The sequence below is a fragment of the Phytophthora sojae genome, assembly GCF_000149755.1.
Source record: "Phytophthora sojae unplaced genomic scaffold PHYSOscaffold_8, whole genome shotgun sequence".
Taxonomy (NCBI): domain Eukaryota; phylum Oomycota; class Peronosporomycetes; order Peronosporales; family Peronosporaceae; genus Phytophthora; species Phytophthora sojae.
Genome location: NW_009258122.1, coordinates 1,488,934 through 1,505,134, shown reverse-complemented (window position 1 = coordinate 1,505,134; position 16,201 = coordinate 1,488,934). Strand labels below are relative to the sequence as shown.

The window sequence follows — 16,201 nt, the reverse complement described above, 5'->3', positions numbered from 1 at the left end:
GCTCTCATGGAAACTGCGAAACCTGCGTCGACGAAGGGATACGGACAAAGTTTTATTCACCCCGTCAGCTTTACGAGCTGCTCATTCGTTATGGTTTTCTGCCGGAGTGAAACGCGTCAACGCAGCAACTTTCTACATGCTCTGATAACTTTAAGCTTTTGGGGGACGAAGTCCCCCCTATAATCATGAGACTCCGTTTTATGGAGTTTTTACGTCTCTTATATACACTCCGCTTTACTTTTTACTTTAATTCTGCGAATGGGTTAGGGTCACAATTTAGAATCGCTCACACGGGGACCAAATAATGAAAAAAATACCTCGGTTAAACAACATTTGGATGCTTATCAGAAGGTGGTATCGACACGGATTTTTTTGAGCTGAACCGACGTCACTATCTTTAGATGCCATAAAACAGAGGGTCGAAGTTATGAAACAGCAAATTCGATCGTTAGTATGGAGGACATCAGAAATAGACTTAAACGTGACATTTTACCCTTATTTGGACCCGCTTAGGACCCTTTATTAAGCCTATTTGCCTTTCAAACCTTATGTTGTCGTAAGAAGCTGCGGCCGTTGGTAAGAAGTCTGCGGCCCTTCGGGATCGCTTGACCAGCGCACAACAGAGAGTCCAAGCATCAACATACAGAGCCTCAAGGAAGCGCCAACGCTACGCCAAGTAGCAAGCAGCTTTGCATGCTGAGGACCGGGTACTGTCGAGCAGCAACTTCTCTAATTTCCAGCGATGTCGCGTTGGGGAAATGATCGTTCTCATTTTTGCTGCACACGGGGGGCGTGGCGTGGCGGGTTAGCTGCGAGGAGACGAATTCGAAAGTAGGCGTCCTCGTTGAGCGCCCACCGATCTCCCGCGGGTGTTCTATCTTTACTAACTGCGACATTGGGAATCTATGCTTTCCTCGCCAACTTATCTAGCTAATCTAGTCAGCTGGCTCTGCAACCTCCAAATTACATTGAAGGCTGTGCGCGGATGACGAGCTGGACGATGAGCTGGGATGTACGAGCCGGAGTCCGTGTCGGTGCTTCTTGGTAGCAACAATGGCTCTCTTTTGGCTCGTTCGAGCTCGCCTGCTACTTCGCTTTAAAGAAATCAGACAGCTCCAAGTCCTTCCTGCACGCTAAAGGCGCCAATTATTTGCTCCTTTCTAGTCTGCGTTAATTCATTCATTCATTGCGTTGTTCATGAAAAGATGTTCGACTAAGTAAATGCATTAGCCCACTCAATTACAGTTCTGTTGGGTCGATCTCGGGCGTCACAGCTCTGCTTTGATACCCTACATGCATGTGTGATGGTACGATATCGGGCTCAACTACATTATTTTGAGCTAGTTATCGTTCATTATATATGTTTCCTTATTGCGCTCAACGTGCATGAGGTTATCTACCTACGCGTGCAAACTAACAGCCTTGAACAGCCGTGCATGTCATAGTCGCGGCAGCAACATTGGCCATTGCGGCTGGGTGTAGATGACATCTGGAGGAAGAATTTCAACATGGATCGCGAAAGGTTACTGGAATAATTCGCTCGTATTTTCACTCTGAAAATGAACACACCACGAAATTGAAACATCGAAAGTTAACCCCTTATTCACTTTTCGTTGTGCCAATGTGCACATTCTGCTATTACACTTACCTAAGTAAGTAAAATACAAGTGTTCTGGCATTCGAACCACAGGTCAGGTGTATCAGTCTACCGTTACTAACAACGTATGAATGGTACTTATGTTGTTTGCAAAATAGCCAGCAAATCGGGGAGCGTGAAAGGGGAAATAAAGCGCTAGAATTTGCAAGCGGCTTTGTACTCAAATTCCTCAAGTGGGGACGTCGTCCAAAACTCTGTGGTCAGCATAGTTTTGGGGGTCGACCCCTAAACCAACATGAGCGCAGCGACCGTGATGCTCCGCTAGTTAATAAAAAGCTTAAAGAATTTTTATAAAACGAGTCCACTGTTGCTTGGTGTGAGAGCTGTACAACGCCAGTGAGGAGTTCGCTTTGCTCAACTCGCGACTGGATGGATGATCATCGCCGGTGTTTGACATTCGGGGCTTCAACAGTTCGTGCGTACTTTAGCTCGTTAGGTTCGAACTACCTTTTAGGATACCCACTTATCGCTCTAGAAAAACCTCGAGGTTTTATCCTTCCACGAACCTCTCTCCCATCATACCGCATTCTACAGCTCAGGTTTTCGTACTTACCGCGCGGCCTCGCCGTTGGTTGGTCGAGGAGCTACGCTTGCTGCGTCCTCCTCCCGCCCATGAGCTCCATGCGCGCCATTCGAGTTCGCTCTCAATCCCCGAAGCTTCTTCCCCCCTTTACTCGCATCCTCTATAAACACCATGGGCGCTCCACCTCCGGCTGGCGAAGAGAAGGTCGTCGTTCTGCGTACGGTGGGCGGCGAGGTTGCCCCCGCTTCGGCTCTGGCCCCCAAGGTCGGTCCGCTCGGTCTCTCCCCCAAGAAGATCGGTGAGGACATCTGCAAGGCCACCAAGGACTGGAAGGGACTGAACGTGACGGTCAAGCTCACGATCGTCAACCGTCAGGCCACGGTCACGCTGATCCCCAGCGCCTCGTCGCTGCTGGTCAAGGAGCTCAAGGAGCCCCCGCGTGACCGCAAGAAGGTCAAGAACATCAAGCACGACGGCAACCTGTCCCTGGACCAGGTCATCGGCGTGGCCCGCGTCATGCGCGAGCGCTCGATGGCCCGCAACCTGGCCGGCACGGTCAAGGAGATCCTGGGCACGGCTGCGTCGCTCGGCTGCACGGTCAACGGCGAGGCCCCCACGGAGATCCAGCGCCTCATCACCGAGGGCGAGCTGGACATCCCGGAGAACTAAGCGGCTTCTGGATGACAGGTCACACCTTGCCGATGGATTTCTACGCGGACTTGTAGCGGTGTAACGATCGGCTTCTGCTGCTGATCGCCGACCAATACGACCCTGGGAACTTTTTTGCAGAGCGAAGACTGGATGGACTTGGACTTGTGCGTTCGATATCGTGGTGGTGGTGATTGTGGACTTGAGTGCAGGTCGCGGGACGGATCGGCGAGCTAGGTACGTGGAGGACTTGCATGTCTGTGTGTATATGTGCATGTGCTTGTGGAAGTGGGGATTTGTGTTGCCGATGATCGCCAATTCAACATACTTTAATATACTCTGATCCGGAATGAGGACAAAGTACAACAAGTTGAGGCAACACGAATCCCCCATTAGACTGTAGTCGATGTTTGCACTGTTTATGATGAGCTGCTAGCAAAAACGAACGATGAGGAAATACATGATGGCTTTTGATGTCTAAAGCGCAGTTGAATTCTTTTGTTTACCTTGCAAGTTTGAAGTGGGGGTGTACTATTGCTCATCTTCTGCATCAAAGACGCTCGGACGGTGTGTCTAGCCAAAGATGATGGAGCTTGCGCCGGCGCCGTGCTGCTTCTTCCGTGCCACCTGCGGGTGGAAGCTGTCGTTCGAGCGCTTGTTCGCGTCGCTCTCGGACTGAACGTTGCCGACGGTGCTCACAGACTGGATGTCGTCGATGCCCTGTGCCTGGAAGTTGGCGCGGATGGCCTCCACGTTTCCAGCGGTGATACCGATGTCGTCCTTCACCTCCTCGATCGTGTGCGAGCCGTCGGCGTGCTTCACGAGCACGCGGCGGCATGTAGTGTTGGCCGACCAGCCCTCGCCGCCACTGATGTGCCAGGCGTTGCGGATCACGAGCTCGAAGTAGTCGTCGTCGTCGATGGACGCGCTCACGTTGGCGTAGTAGCGCACGAACTCGCTCGGGTGCACCTTGCCGTCCTTCTCGCCGCCATCGAACGTGTCCAGGAACTCGCGCAGCACCTCGTCCTCGGTCTTGCGGCCCTGCAGCACATCGGGGTGCTCCTTGGCGCTGTACTTGACCTTGATGTCGTTGAGGTCCACGACGCCGCTTCCATCCGCGTCGAGGATCCTGAACGCCGCCAGAACCAGCTGCGTGCGGCGCTCGTTGAGCTCGCCACGCACAGCCAGCAGGAACTCGTCGAAGTCCACGCCTCCCGAGTTGTTCGTGTCGATGAAGTGGAACAGCTCCTCCACCTCCTTCTCGCTGAGCTCCAGCGCGTGCTCCTTGATGGCCTTGCTGAACTCGTCCAGACTCAGCGAGCGGTTGCCGTCGTCGTCGATGATCCGGAACTTGCGTCCCAGTCCGCGAATGCCCTTGGCTCCGTGCTCGTACAGCGAGTCCCTCAAGATCTCCAGCGACTGCAGCACCGTCTTGGATCCGCGCAGCAGCTTGGCGGGCAGGACATTGCCCCGACTGACCTCGAAGTGCTTCTTCACGGGCGTGCCAGACGCCGGGTGGGCAATGGGACCCACAAATCCGCCCAAGTTGATGAGCGGCACGACACCCTCGGCGAACTCGGCTCCCCATCCACCGCGGACCTTCACAGAGGCCACGCGCGGCTCACCGATGAACACAGCCTGCACCACGGGGCGCACGTTCTTGACGCTGATCTTGATGAGGCTCTGCGTCAACGCCGTGCTGAGCGCCGCGAACTGCGGGTCCTGCGTGCCCAGGAAGCCGAAGCAGATGACACCGTCGAAGCCTCCGAGCTCCGTGAGCTTGTTGGCCGCGTAGGGCAGCTGCTCCAGCGACGCCACCGTGAACGTCTCGGCGCTCACCGCCTCCGTCTGCAGCTTGGCCAGACAGTTCTGCACCGCCGCGTCCACGATCTCCGCGTCGCTGCTGGTCTTAAGCAGCGCCACGCGCACGGCTCCGGTGGGCTGAGGAGCAGCAGTCTGAGTCTGAGTCTGAGGCTGGGTCTGCACGGGAGCGGGAGGCGGCGACGCGCGTGGCGACTCCATCTTGGCGTCTGGCTGCTGCTCCGACTCCGTCTGCGCCTGCGGCTGGTTGAAGCGCTTGCGGCCCGTGGGGGCGGGCGCCGAGTCGTCTCCGAAGCTCCAGCTGGAGCCGCCGCCAGGAGGCGCGTGCACGCGCGTGGTCGGGCGCTTGAGCTCGCCCATGTCCGTGCTGGTGAGCGTCGACATGCTGCTCCAAGCTGTCGTGGCTGCGGATAAAGGGGGAATGGAGCGGATCCTTTCGCTATGCGAAAATGCGGGCGTGTGATTGGCGGAAAAGAATGAGATGCGTACACGACGCGCTTCAACACTTCAACACGGAGACGAACATACGGCAGGAGTACACGGCCTATAGCTTATTTTTTTTTGGCAGGAAACGAGTTGAGATACACGCGGCGAGAGGGGCTAATTTCTTTGATTTACTGTGGCTTGCTGTAAAACTTTGCCAACCGTGAGCACTATCGGGGCAGTGAACCGTACCATGGTAGGCGCCGTCCGCTAGCGCCCTGGTAAAGTGTCTGCAAGTTACTTGGATCCCTTGAATCCGCCGAGCTGCACCAGGGACACGACTCCCTCTGCGAACTCGGCGCCCCAGCCTCCCTTAATCTTGACCGACGCCACACGAGGCTCCCCCACAAAAACCGCACGCACCACGGGGCGCACGTTCTTGACGCTGATGTCGATGAAGCTCTGCGTCAACGCGGCGCTCAGGACCGGGAACTGCGGGTCCTGCGTGTTGAGGAAGCCGAAGCAGATGACGCCGTCGAAGCCCCCGAACTCCGTGAGCTTGTTGGCCGCGTACGGCAGCTGCTCCAGCGACGCGACCGTGAACGTCTCGGAGCTCACGGCTTGGCCCTCGAGCTTCTCGAAGCAGTTCTGCACCACGCGGTCCACCAGCTCCGCGTCGCTGCTGGTCTTGAGCAGCGCCACACGCACGGCGCCCTCCAGGGCCTTGGCGGCGGGTTGAGCGGGCGCTTGGGCGGCCTCGGGAGCAGCTGCGGGAGCTGCGCGCGGCGACTCCATCTTGGTGTCCTGCTGCTGCGGCTGGTTGAAGCGCTTGCGGCCCGTGGGAGCGGGCGCCGGGTCGTCGCCGAAGCTCCAGCTGGAGCCGCCGCCAGGAGGCGCGTGCACGCGCGTGGTCGGGCGCTTGAGCTCGCCCATGTCGGAGCTGGTGAGCGTCGACATGCTGCTGCGATGGGGTGGATGGATCGACCTGCACAATGGCGCCCGAGATTGAAAAGGCGGCAAGATCGGGGAGCGCCGATTGGTCGATACAAATCGCTGATTTCAACCAATTGGCCGACGATAGTCAAATCGTAAAGCTCACTTGCCTACAGCAGTGCAAGTGGTTGCAGCCTGCAGCGCCGCCATTGCTGCGTGTTTGCGGTCGTTGATCCCGTAATTGTCATTCAGTTCATGGATCTTCAGCCAACCGTGTCTTTGGTATTACCTGTGGTGAAACCACTGGATGTCAACGGGCCTGAGCTCCAACAACAAGTTCGACTCGGAATCTCCGTGGCTTCTCAACGACTGCAGGATGGCTGGCCAATGCTGTAAGTTCGTGGCTCAAAAGCTGGTTGGTATGTAGTTGTGTATTACAAATTGGCCAAAACACTGATCACTCGCATGCAGGACACTGGCGGATTCTAGCCGGCGTGTCCAACCCCACGCTTCTAAGATTCGATGGTCTAGGATGTTGAAGTGATCCGGCAGGCTGTTAAACGGTGCCGAGTGCATCCAACGCGGGTGGCTCACCCCAAGCAGCGTGATCTGCGCTGCGCAGCACTGGTATAACTGCAAGTTGCAGTCTGTTGCCACGTTCCTGCCACGGCCACCACCAGCACGATGAACGGCAACGTGTGACAGGCTGGTCCGACTTTTTGGTCCGAACTCCCCCAGCCCTACCCTTAATTCGTCCCCTAAAACGGCGCTCAATATCCAGCCCATACAAAGACACGCAGTACTCGTCGCGTTGTTTTAGGACTCGCACGCAATAAAACACAACACGTCACCTCTCGCCCACACCTCAAAGTCAGCACAAGTCTCCGATCACTTTGCCACTTGCGTCCTGCTCCGAGTCGTCCGTGCCGTGACCCGCCCCCGAAGCCGCATGGAGACCAGCTTGACCATCAGCAACGTCGAGCCGGAGCCGCTCGATCTGCCCGTCGACGCCAGCGACGCCACCGACGAACTCATGAAGCAGCGCACAGGCAAAGTCACCTCTTCGTCTACCTCCTCCAATCCCACCTCCTCCTCCTCCTCATTAGACGCCACGAAGCAGCAGGATAAAGACGCCGCCAAGCCCCTAATGGGCTCCTCGCCCACCACCAGGAGGCTGGCCTACGCGCTGGCGCTGGCCATGATCCTCGTCACGTTCTACAGCTTCCCCATGCACCACCACTTCCACGGCCGCAGCGGCAAGAACGCGCGCTACGTGTGGTGGTGCGGCTGGCTCACGGCCATCGCCACGGGGCTCGGCGCGCTGCCGTTCTACTGGATCCGCGACCTGGACAAGTTCTGGCTGGGCATCTGCAACGGCCTGGCCGCGGGCATGATGATCGCGGCCACGGGCTGCCTGTTCTACGAGGGCTGGTACCTGCCGCAGGCGGCTGACTACGCCGTGTCCGTGAGCTACCGACTGCTGCTGGGCGCGTTCCTGGGCGTGCTCTTCATCAAGTTCACCAAGGTCTTCCTCGAGGACTACGAGGACGTGTCGGTGTGCGGCCTCAAGGGTCTGGACGCGCGCAAGGCGCTGCTCATCATGGCCGTCATGACGCTGCACTCGGTCTCGGAGGGCATCGGCGTGGGCGTGTCGTTTGGCGGCGAGGGCGGCATCCGACGCGGCCACATCGTCACCATGACCATGGCCATCCACAACATCCCGGAGGGGGTGGCCATCAGTCTGTCGCTCGTGCCGCGCGGGCTCAGCGTCTTCTACGCCGTGCTGTGGTGCATCATGTCGAGCGCGCCGCAGCCTATCTTCGCGGTGCCGGCCTTCCTGTTCGTGGAGCAGTGGCTGCCGATCCTGCCGTGCGGCTTGGGCTTCGCCGGCGGCGCCATGGCCTACGTGGCCGTGCAGGAGCTGCTCCCGGAGTCGCTCGAGGACACCAAGTCCGTGCCCACGACAGTGTCGGCCACTGCGTTTGCCTTCATGGTGTTCCTGACCATCCAGATCGCGCTCAGCGGCTCCCTTTAAGTCGGAGCGAAGTTAAAAGCTGCGTGTGGGGATAGATGTACTACTTGTGTATTTTGAAGGCCATGACAAGCCGCCGCACGACGAGAGAGACGCAAGCGCAGCGAGCGAGTGAGCACGAAAGGGATTAACGACGCTACCAAATGCAAACCTCCAACTATTTAGCCAACACAACCATCAACTCATTGGCGTTGGCTCGAAACGAAACGGTCCTTCTGATCATGAGGCGTCGCAGGAAGCCAGATCCTGAAGTTCAGCTGTTCAGGACCTGAACAGCCACCTCTCCTCGAACGAAGTCCGTTGAGCACACAAGCCAAAAAGCCAAGAAAGCTCAAGCCAAGCAAATCCGAGCCATGAAGCTATCCACGTTGATCCTGGCGCTCGTGGCCGTCTCGCAGCTGGGCGGCAGCTCGGCCAGCGAGGCCTCCGACATCATGCGGCGCCAGCTGCGCGTGGGGAAGGCCGTGGCCTCGCTCTTCGAGAACCAGCACCAGTCGGCTCGCGACCTGCAGGAGCGCACCATGCAGGACGAAGACAAGGACGAGGACGTGCAGGCCGAGCCCACTAAGTTCCGCATGCGCCGCCTGCGCACCCCCAACTACGTGGAGATCATCGAGTGAGCAGGCGGACGCTGATGCGAGCCGCTTCCTACGCTTCCGAAGCAAAAGTAGTGTCGTACATGTGACTACCTCCAGAACAAGAACATGGCGTCCGTCTAAGCCGATCTATTCAGGGTTGGCAGGCGGCGCCTCATTGCCCATACTCACCATTGAGTTCTCTTCCTCTCTTCATACAGGATTCCTAAACGATATATGCCAACATCGCTTTGATCCACGTCACTCAAGGGATCACACGGGGCTCGCTCGCTGCCATAAGAACACCCCAACATTTTGTGTGCGTAAGTTGAGGAATGAAAGCCAGCAGTGGGGCTTGAAAGGAACCTACTCGACACACCTCTTAGAATGAAGCGTACGCACTGAATTCTCTCTTACAGGGAGCTTAGGAAAGCCTCAACGCTCTTAATTACTCCGTGCTGCTTCATCTCCATCGCAAACCAGGCCATGAGCTCCTGCTCCATTACGAGCGTCTCGTTTCGAGGGCACGCGCTCTCATCTGGCACTCGCTTGGGCTTCGGCGCTGTCCTTCCCCCAAGGCGAATTCGCTCTTTCAGCTGCGTTAAGCCGAGCCGCAGCTTCTGAGCGAACGGGACGACCTTCTCTCGGATGTGGAAGTTGAACATGACGAAGAGCAGGAAGCCGTAGCGACTGTCATACTCGACTTCGACCTCGACGGGGATTCCCGGGCCCAGCAGCCCTCCAGCCCCAGCGCTAAGCGGTGACACGGAATTCCCAGCCAAAGCCCCCGCTGCACCTGCCGCCTCTCGGTTCGCTCGAGCTCGGGACCGCCACTTAGTCGACAAGGCCACGAACACGTCCATGAGCTTGTGCTTCCACGACACCGAGACGCCCTTAGCGTACGCCACGCTTCGGCGCGGGTGCGCGCGCTCGTCGTCGCACGCCTGGAGCCCCAGGTCCTTCCACACGACGCGTCGAACCTCCGACGCTAGCTGGGACACGCTCTCCTGCTTGTCCAGCACGCGCGTGCCCAGGAACACCTCGAAGTTGTCGATGTCGATGGCCTTGTTCACTCTGATCCGCAGTGTTCGGCGTCCGTACTCGACCTCATGGCTGCGCTTCTTCTTGTACCGGATCAGCGCGTAGATGCATCCAGCCATCCAGATGATATTCAACACGAAGAACAGCAGGGGGATGTCGATGATCGTCTTGGCGAACGCTGCCTCCACCCACTCGGGCATCTCGGCGTTCAAGGTGCCACCGGGGATCCGGTCTAGCAGCGTGAAGGCGAAGCTGCCAGCGAGAAGCACTTGCACCAGTTCGAGCGACGAGCCGCACTGCTCCACAGTCAGCGACGAGTCGGCAAGCACCTTGGTGTTGCCCTCGACCGTCTTGAAGATGTCCTCGAGCTCGGACGTGTTGAGCACTTCGGCCATCTGCCGCAAGTTGACGATCTCGTACTTGGCGCCGTGCACGAGCTTCTCCAAGTCGCGCGCGCGGAGGAGAATGTCGTGGTGCTGCTTCTTCAGGTCGAGGTAGCTGAAGATGGACTCCTCCTCTTCGGTCGCGTTGGGCGATTTTTGCGGGATTTTCACGAACTCCAGCGATTCCAGCAGATAACCTAAAGTGTCAGTGAACTAGAAGAAGAAGAAGGTTAGTACTGTAAGAAACAACACAGCGATGATGCTTTACTCGCAGCACGTACGAGAATGAGGTCGTTGGTTGCCTCGTTGAGCTTCGCGCGGATCGTGACGAGGTGGTGGGGGTCTTCTTTAGCGCGGAAAATGAGCTCTCGGATGTGTTTCAGCAGCTCTTCCAGCACGAAGATGCGCGTGAAGAAGCTGCGCAGGAACATCTCGCGACACAGCAGCGAGAAGTACGAGATGAAGACCTTCTCGAAGCGCTTGGAGGCTGAGCCAGCGATCAGCATTCCGTCCCTCCCGACGATCAGCACGCTGTCCTCACCAATGTCGTAGGCGCAGTGGATGTCGCCCAGCACCTGCTTGAGCTCGTTCTCGAAGTCTCCTCGGTCCATATACTCCAGCCCGGGCATGAACGGGTCGATCTGGTCGGCCATGATCATGTTGAACTTGCCTCGATTCGCGATGTCCCCGAGGAAGACCATGTCCAGCAAGCTCGTCTGGTAGGACGACAGTAAGTCGTCCATGATCTCGGACGAGTCCTGGTGAATGTCAACCAGCAACCGCGACAGTAAATCCACGGAAATTCGGTCCGCTCGCTTGTCCAGGATGGCGTCGACTTTTATACCGTAGAAGATCGTGCCGTCGACGTTGAGGTGGATACCAAAGTTCTCGACCTGCACAATGCCGTCGTCTTCTGGAAAGTTAATCTCCGCCTCAAAGTTGATGTACCGTACTGGGTCGTAGTCAAGAATGCGGACCTCTGTGAGCCCCGGGGGCACTTCGAACTGCGTGTCGGTGGGGCGGTTGTCAATGAGCGACGTGAAGAGTCCCCCCTGGCATCGATCCATCGACCCAAGTCGCTCGTTCAGTGCAACGATCTGGTTCGACCCAAAGGGGATCCACTCCCCCACGAGACACACTGGATTCGCGAGTACTATCGCCTCGGACAGAGTATCACGGATGTTGGACTGGCCACTCGCAGCCTCCAACGCTCGGTGTGCATTCGACGACAACTGCTGGTACGCTTCAAGGCTGCGCACGCACTGCGGGACAAAGGGACTGGACACGTACGACACGTCCTCCGTCTCGGTCACGCCGGAATAGCGGAAGTACCCGATGGACTCCAAGATGAAGCGCCCTTCCTCGTTAAACTCGGGCTCTTCTTCTGCAGCGCCCTGGGTGATGGCTCCACTAGGGCCAGTGGTAAGGTGCTTGTCGCTGCCCTTGGTGAACGTCCACGCAGGACCACTCGCATCGGTGGAGCTGGCGTCTGGCGGGTCTTTGATGGGGATGTAGCGGATTTTAAGCAGCTCGCGACGGTACGGCTTGGGGGCGAAGATGAAGGCGTCGACGTTTGCCTTGAGCTCCTTGCTGACCTGGGACAGCAGCTGCAGCCCTCGGAACGAGACCTGGAACGCCGTGACCGAGTGATAGTCCTTGGTCGAGAGCTTGAGTCCGTTGATGAGGTTCGCCTCTCGCAGGTCGTCGATTGCTGACTTGCCGTCTTGCGTCGTGTTCATCCAGATACGCTTGGGTCGGCCTTCCTGCGCGATGACCATGGCTGCTGGCGCGTAGTCGAAGTTTAACGCCCCTGCAGCGATGCCCTCGTACATGAGCACGAGGAGAGGGATCTGTCGGATCCACGACTCCTTGTCCTCCTTCGTGCGGGCGCACACCGCGTACCTCGACAGCATGTAGAGCAGCATGACGTGGTCCGTGGGCCACGTCTCCCTCACAGTGCGTCCAGTGTCGTCCCCCTCCTTCGAAAGCTCCGGCAGCGTGAAGGTCAATTCGTCCGTGTCTCCTCCTCCACCTTCTCCATCGTTGGCAGGCTGCTGCGAAGTGGCTTCTCCGGAGCCCGTGACAGCGTGGCTGGACCCCGACGAACCGCTCAGTCGATACGAACGAGCCCCAACGCGAGAGTTACTGTTGTTCCTCGCCATAGTTTGGCGACGGTACGGCTGAGCGGGGGCAGTAGAGCCCTCGGGTTGTTTCGCTGCTGCTGCTGAGTTGGCTCCTTCGTCTCGGGGGGATTTCACTCGCGCTGACACAGTGCGGGGACTCTGATCGACCCCTGATTGCTGCGTTGGAGGGTGGGGGGACGGAGAAGAAGCCGTCCGCTTTATTTCGGCAGAAGTTACGGTACTGGACTTGGTATCACCTGAAAGGCTGGCGGTGGCCTGGGACGCTAGAGCTCCGCCATTCTCGGGCGACCCAACAGGAGCAGGCGGGCGGGAGGCCATCAGCTGCGTCCTCGGTGACACGGGGGGTTCTGGGAGTTTCGAGCCAGGGATTAGACGATACGCGGGGCTGGTGGATCCGCTCGTGGACGGGCTCTGCTGTCGGGGAGACTCCTCAATGATCTCGTCGAGGTGGGGGATCTGGCCTGGAAGAGGGTGATCTCTAGTTGCCATCCATCTGAGAAGATGGCAGCGGCGTGCGAGTCGGAGGCGGCTGGTTCGGGAATGCCTTAAGTAACTAGTGTTGAAGCGGCCGCGACCGGTCAAGGCGTTTCAGGATCACATTTTGGCAAAAAACTAGTTTTGTTTTGGTAGATCGGTTGACGAGTTTTGAGTCGAGTTTGAGTATTTGTAGAGTTCGATTCGCAAATTTCGGTGTGAGAGGTGTTGACCTTCTTCTACCTAACTACTTCGACGTAAGATTCTTCCAAGTTACTGGCTGAGGAACAATGACCGCTGGAAAAGCGACTGTGGTAACGAAGCTTCAATATGGTCTACGCGACCAATGCAAATTGTATCCCCGTAGTCATGACGCTAGTTTCTTTAGTATTATAATGCACTCAATCATCAATTCGTCCTGGCACTTCCTGGGCGTGTTCGATCATCTGGAAAGTGTTTTGCGGATTACATGTAGTATGAACGAAGATCAATGGCAATGATTCAAGTGGTGGGCGAGATCGTGGCAAGTTTGTTTCCAGGGATCGCACGGCAGATCTTGAGTGCGATAAATAACGTTGCGGGTTGGATGGTATGAACGTTGACCTGAAGAAGCTAGCAAAAGCAATCCACGCCGTGACTTCGGCGCGGCCCTGATTCTAATGAAGCTGCACCCACATACTTAAGTATCCAAGATGAGCAAGTTTGTCATTTAGCTGCTCCGGCCACGCAGCACCAGACAGCACTCTCCAGTTTGGGGTACTTTTCCTGGGAGATCTCTGAAGAAAAGCAATTAAGGCTTGATGTAGCGAGAGATAATTAATGGAAGGACTCATTGAGGAATCGTGATGCGTCCACAGCAATTTCTCATGTTAATCGGATTTGAGTGAGACCTTTCGACCCCTTCTCTAATGATGAAGTGGACAGCTTTGTTCATTCTGATAATAACTGGCCGAACAGAATGGCCGTCGCCATGATCAACGCGAAAACCACGGAGCTGGACTGGGACCAAGTGATGCAGACCCCGCGAGGCCAAGTTGTCCCTGTTTACAAAGCTACGGAGGCCGAGTGGGACGCTTATGTGTACAGCGAACTCCAAAAGCTCAACTCGACCAGCATGGAGTGGATCGACGGAGAAATCTTCATCGTGGAGCGGCCGTCGTATGAGCACGATCGGTTTGGCCTCACTTTCCGTTGGTTCATCACGCACGACCACCCTGTCATGCCGTTCCTCCTAGCTCATGCTAGCCCGTATGTGGGAGACCTTCCACGACACAGCCTGATGAAGGCTTTACCCTGGAGACCGACTTCCCGTCCAAGCTCCAAAGCCTGTGATTGCCCCGCTTACGACCGTCGAGTTCAATTCGCGCTTGCTGTTGGGTCTAGAACCTGATGCTGCGCTGTCCACTCAGTTCCCCGATGCGTTGCCCATCGACCTGTATAAGGTGCTGAAAGAAGCTGGGCACGACCTAGGCATCTAGATATTGCTGCAACTGTTCGGCAGTCCTGACTGCCGTCAACTACACGTAGTCTGCACTCTTTGGGTCGTTCTTACCCGGGCGGATATTTTTTTTTCCTTCCATACCTTCATGTAGAATGGTCAGCCCTGTACGTTTCTTAATCGTTGTTGGCTACAATTAGACTCGAACCTGGAATAAAGTTCTACACCTTTGCCAATCACTTGTGTCGAGCATTCGTAAGATAGTTTGACGACAAATCAAATGTAGCAATTTCATTGGTTAATATTGTATTATGTAGTCTCGAGTGTTGCTGCATCTCGGCTCGTAAATTGGACTGATTTTTATCTGTGTGCGTATTTTGCCCCCTTTACTAGAGGCAGCGCACTTGAAAAATGTCCCTTGAAATGTCCGGGCCTTTGATCCTGACGCCATGCACTAACCTCCTGCTAGAAGATTTAAATATACTTGCCAGGAATGAAATGTAAGGACATCATAGCACAGTTATCATGCGACCGTTTGTTCCCGTAGTGGAGCAATGTTTCTTCGCTTTACTGGTGAACGACTGTTGTCGTTCACCCCACCACGCCAACTCTCCTTTCTACAGTAAAGTACTAACACTACATAGAAGATGGAGATTCGGATAGAGCGCGCATACGCAAACCAGTCTACGCTGTAGCATCGACAAAAAGCATGGCTGCAGGCAGTGGCTTAGTTGCAGGAGATACCGAGTAACTCGCCGATGCCGAAGGTCGAGCCCAGCAGCGATATGGCGCGCGCCGAGCGCCCGCGCAGCAGTGTGGAGCTCCTCCGCACCTCAGCGTCGTAGGTACAATATCTAGGTGTTATCGCCGTTGCAGAGTACGTGGTTGCATTTTGTTGCTGGACTGTAATGATTAGGTAAGAGGGGGTTGAAAGATCTCGGGAAGCCCACTGGCAACACCGTTCCCTGGCTGCCACGCCTTCAAAACTACTATGATGTACGCTCAAGCATAAAATTTACTACATTAAAATGTACATGTAGTACCGTTACGAGCTATTTGTCCCTCTTAGTTTACGTTTGCCAACTTCGTCGTAACTCCGTGCCCTACAACGGCTGCACCTCTGAGTGGAACAGCTCCACGGACTGCATGCACGCGTTCGTGCAGTCATTATGCCGATATTTAAGCTTGCTGCCAGCGGCCAACTACAGGCACATCGCTTCGTGTGTGAACAGGAGGCTACTTACCCTACCGCACCATGCAACTGCATCGTTTCGGCGCTCAACGTTGCCACCGCGTCCGCGGCAACGATGCCGCTGTCGTGGAGAGCAGACCTGAACATTTTTGGCCAATTGTATGGCGCAAATTAGTGTCCGACAAACTGTCTTATGTTTTGACAGACAATATGCAATGTAGCCACTGGTATACAACAACCAAGATGTAGTCAAAACGCGTTGATCGGAAAACGTAAGACGCTTTGTCTTATGATAGGCATTCTGGGGCTAAGTATCGTCTTACGAAAGAGTATGAATCAGCACTAGGAGCATCTCCACCGGTCGTGAGTAAAACTAAATTTTACCCCTTTTCTGTCAATATTTAATCATAGTTTTAGTTTTGTACAGCTCCACCGGTTTGAGCAAATGCTGAGCAAATTGCTCCATTTTTTACGCAGATCAACGTTTTGCACAAGTTTGCCAACGGAGGAGGCTTTGAGTAAAAGGTTGAGTACATGTAAATGTCGACCGACCAGTAGTAGGGCCAAGTCAAGCGTTCTAAGCAGCGCAAGCGTCACAGACCGCAGTGTCGCCATTGCTACGTCATCCCTGGGTCTTCCTCAACGTGCTGCCGGGCCCTTTATAGGGCTATACAGCTGTGCGCCGTCGCCATGGCTGGCGCCGAACCAAGAGCTTTAACGCGCTTGCTGCAAGTCTCAATTGCCGGTGGAGCTGCGCACTGTCTTTAGCACGGTTGTGCCGTTGTAGGCACGGATCTTAGGGCAATTTGCTTTTAGTTTTACTCAGCACCGGTGGAGATGCCCTAATAAGTAGTGCGCATATGGAGGAATTAAGTAATTCAAGTAGATTGAAGCATTTTTGTAAAAGTCTAAGTAGG

General features: G+C 55.9%; 7 protein-coding genes across 7 annotated transcripts; 3 read left to right on the top strand and 4 right to left on the bottom strand.

The window, feature by feature from the left end:
• Positions 1-2,299: 2,299 nt before the first annotated feature.
• PHYSODRAFT_287124 (hypothetical protein) lies at positions 2,300-2,974 on the top strand. Its single transcript, XM_009535271.1, has one exon. It carries the CDS (start codon positions 2,352-2,354, stop codon positions 2,847-2,849), a length of 498 nt encoding a protein of 165 aa, XP_009533566.1. The 5' UTR covers positions 2,300-2,351; the 3' UTR covers positions 2,850-2,974.
• A 427-nt stretch (positions 2,975-3,401) lies between these two features.
• Positions 3,402-5,009, bottom strand: PHYSODRAFT_317860 (hypothetical protein; the record flags this gene model as incomplete). Its single annotated transcript, XM_009535270.1, has 1 exon — positions 3,402-5,009. One exon carries the CDS (start codon positions 5,007-5,009, stop codon positions 3,402-3,404), a length of 1,608 nt encoding a protein of 535 aa, XP_009533565.1.
• A 360-nt stretch (positions 5,010-5,369) lies between these two features.
• On the bottom strand, positions 5,370-6,047 carry PHYSODRAFT_563688 (hypothetical protein; the record flags this gene model as incomplete). The annotated part of the gene is made up of 1 exon (XM_009535269.1): positions 5,370-6,047. The coding sequence occupies exon 1, from the start codon at positions 6,027-6,029 to the stop codon at positions 5,370-5,372; it is 660 nt and encodes a 219-aa protein (XP_009533564.1). The 5' UTR covers positions 6,030-6,047.
• Positions 6,048-6,846: 799 nt separating this feature from the next.
• Positions 6,847-8,569, top strand: PHYSODRAFT_548600 (hypothetical protein). The gene has a single exon (XM_009535268.1). The coding sequence runs from the start codon at positions 6,955-6,957 to the stop codon at positions 8,038-8,040; it is 1,086 nt and encodes a 361-aa protein (XP_009533563.1). The 5' UTR covers positions 6,847-6,954; the 3' UTR covers positions 8,041-8,569.
• A 456-nt stretch (positions 8,570-9,025) lies between these two features.
• PHYSODRAFT_520676 (hypothetical protein) lies at positions 9,026-10,542 on the bottom strand (the record flags this gene model as incomplete). The annotated part of the gene is made up of 3 exons (XM_009535267.1): positions 9,026-9,415; positions 9,503-10,249; positions 10,318-10,542. 3 exons carry the CDS (start codon positions 10,540-10,542, stop codon positions 9,026-9,028), a joined length of 1,362 nt encoding a protein of 453 aa, XP_009533562.1.
• Positions 10,543-10,695: 153 nt separating this feature from the next.
• On the bottom strand, positions 10,696-11,103 carry PHYSODRAFT_384052 (hypothetical protein; the record flags this gene model as incomplete). Its single annotated transcript, XM_009535266.1, has 1 exon — positions 10,696-11,103. A coding segment is annotated over one exon (408 nt), but the record flags the coding sequence as incomplete, so codon positions are not given.
• A 2,509-nt stretch (positions 11,104-13,612) lies between these two features.
• On the top strand, positions 13,613-14,132 carry PHYSODRAFT_337587 (hypothetical protein; the record flags this gene model as incomplete). Its single annotated transcript, XM_009535265.1, has 2 exons — positions 13,613-13,902; positions 13,940-14,132. 2 exons carry the CDS (start codon positions 13,613-13,615, stop codon positions 14,130-14,132), a joined length of 483 nt encoding a protein of 160 aa, XP_009533560.1.
• Positions 14,133-16,201: the final 2,069 nt, after the last annotated feature.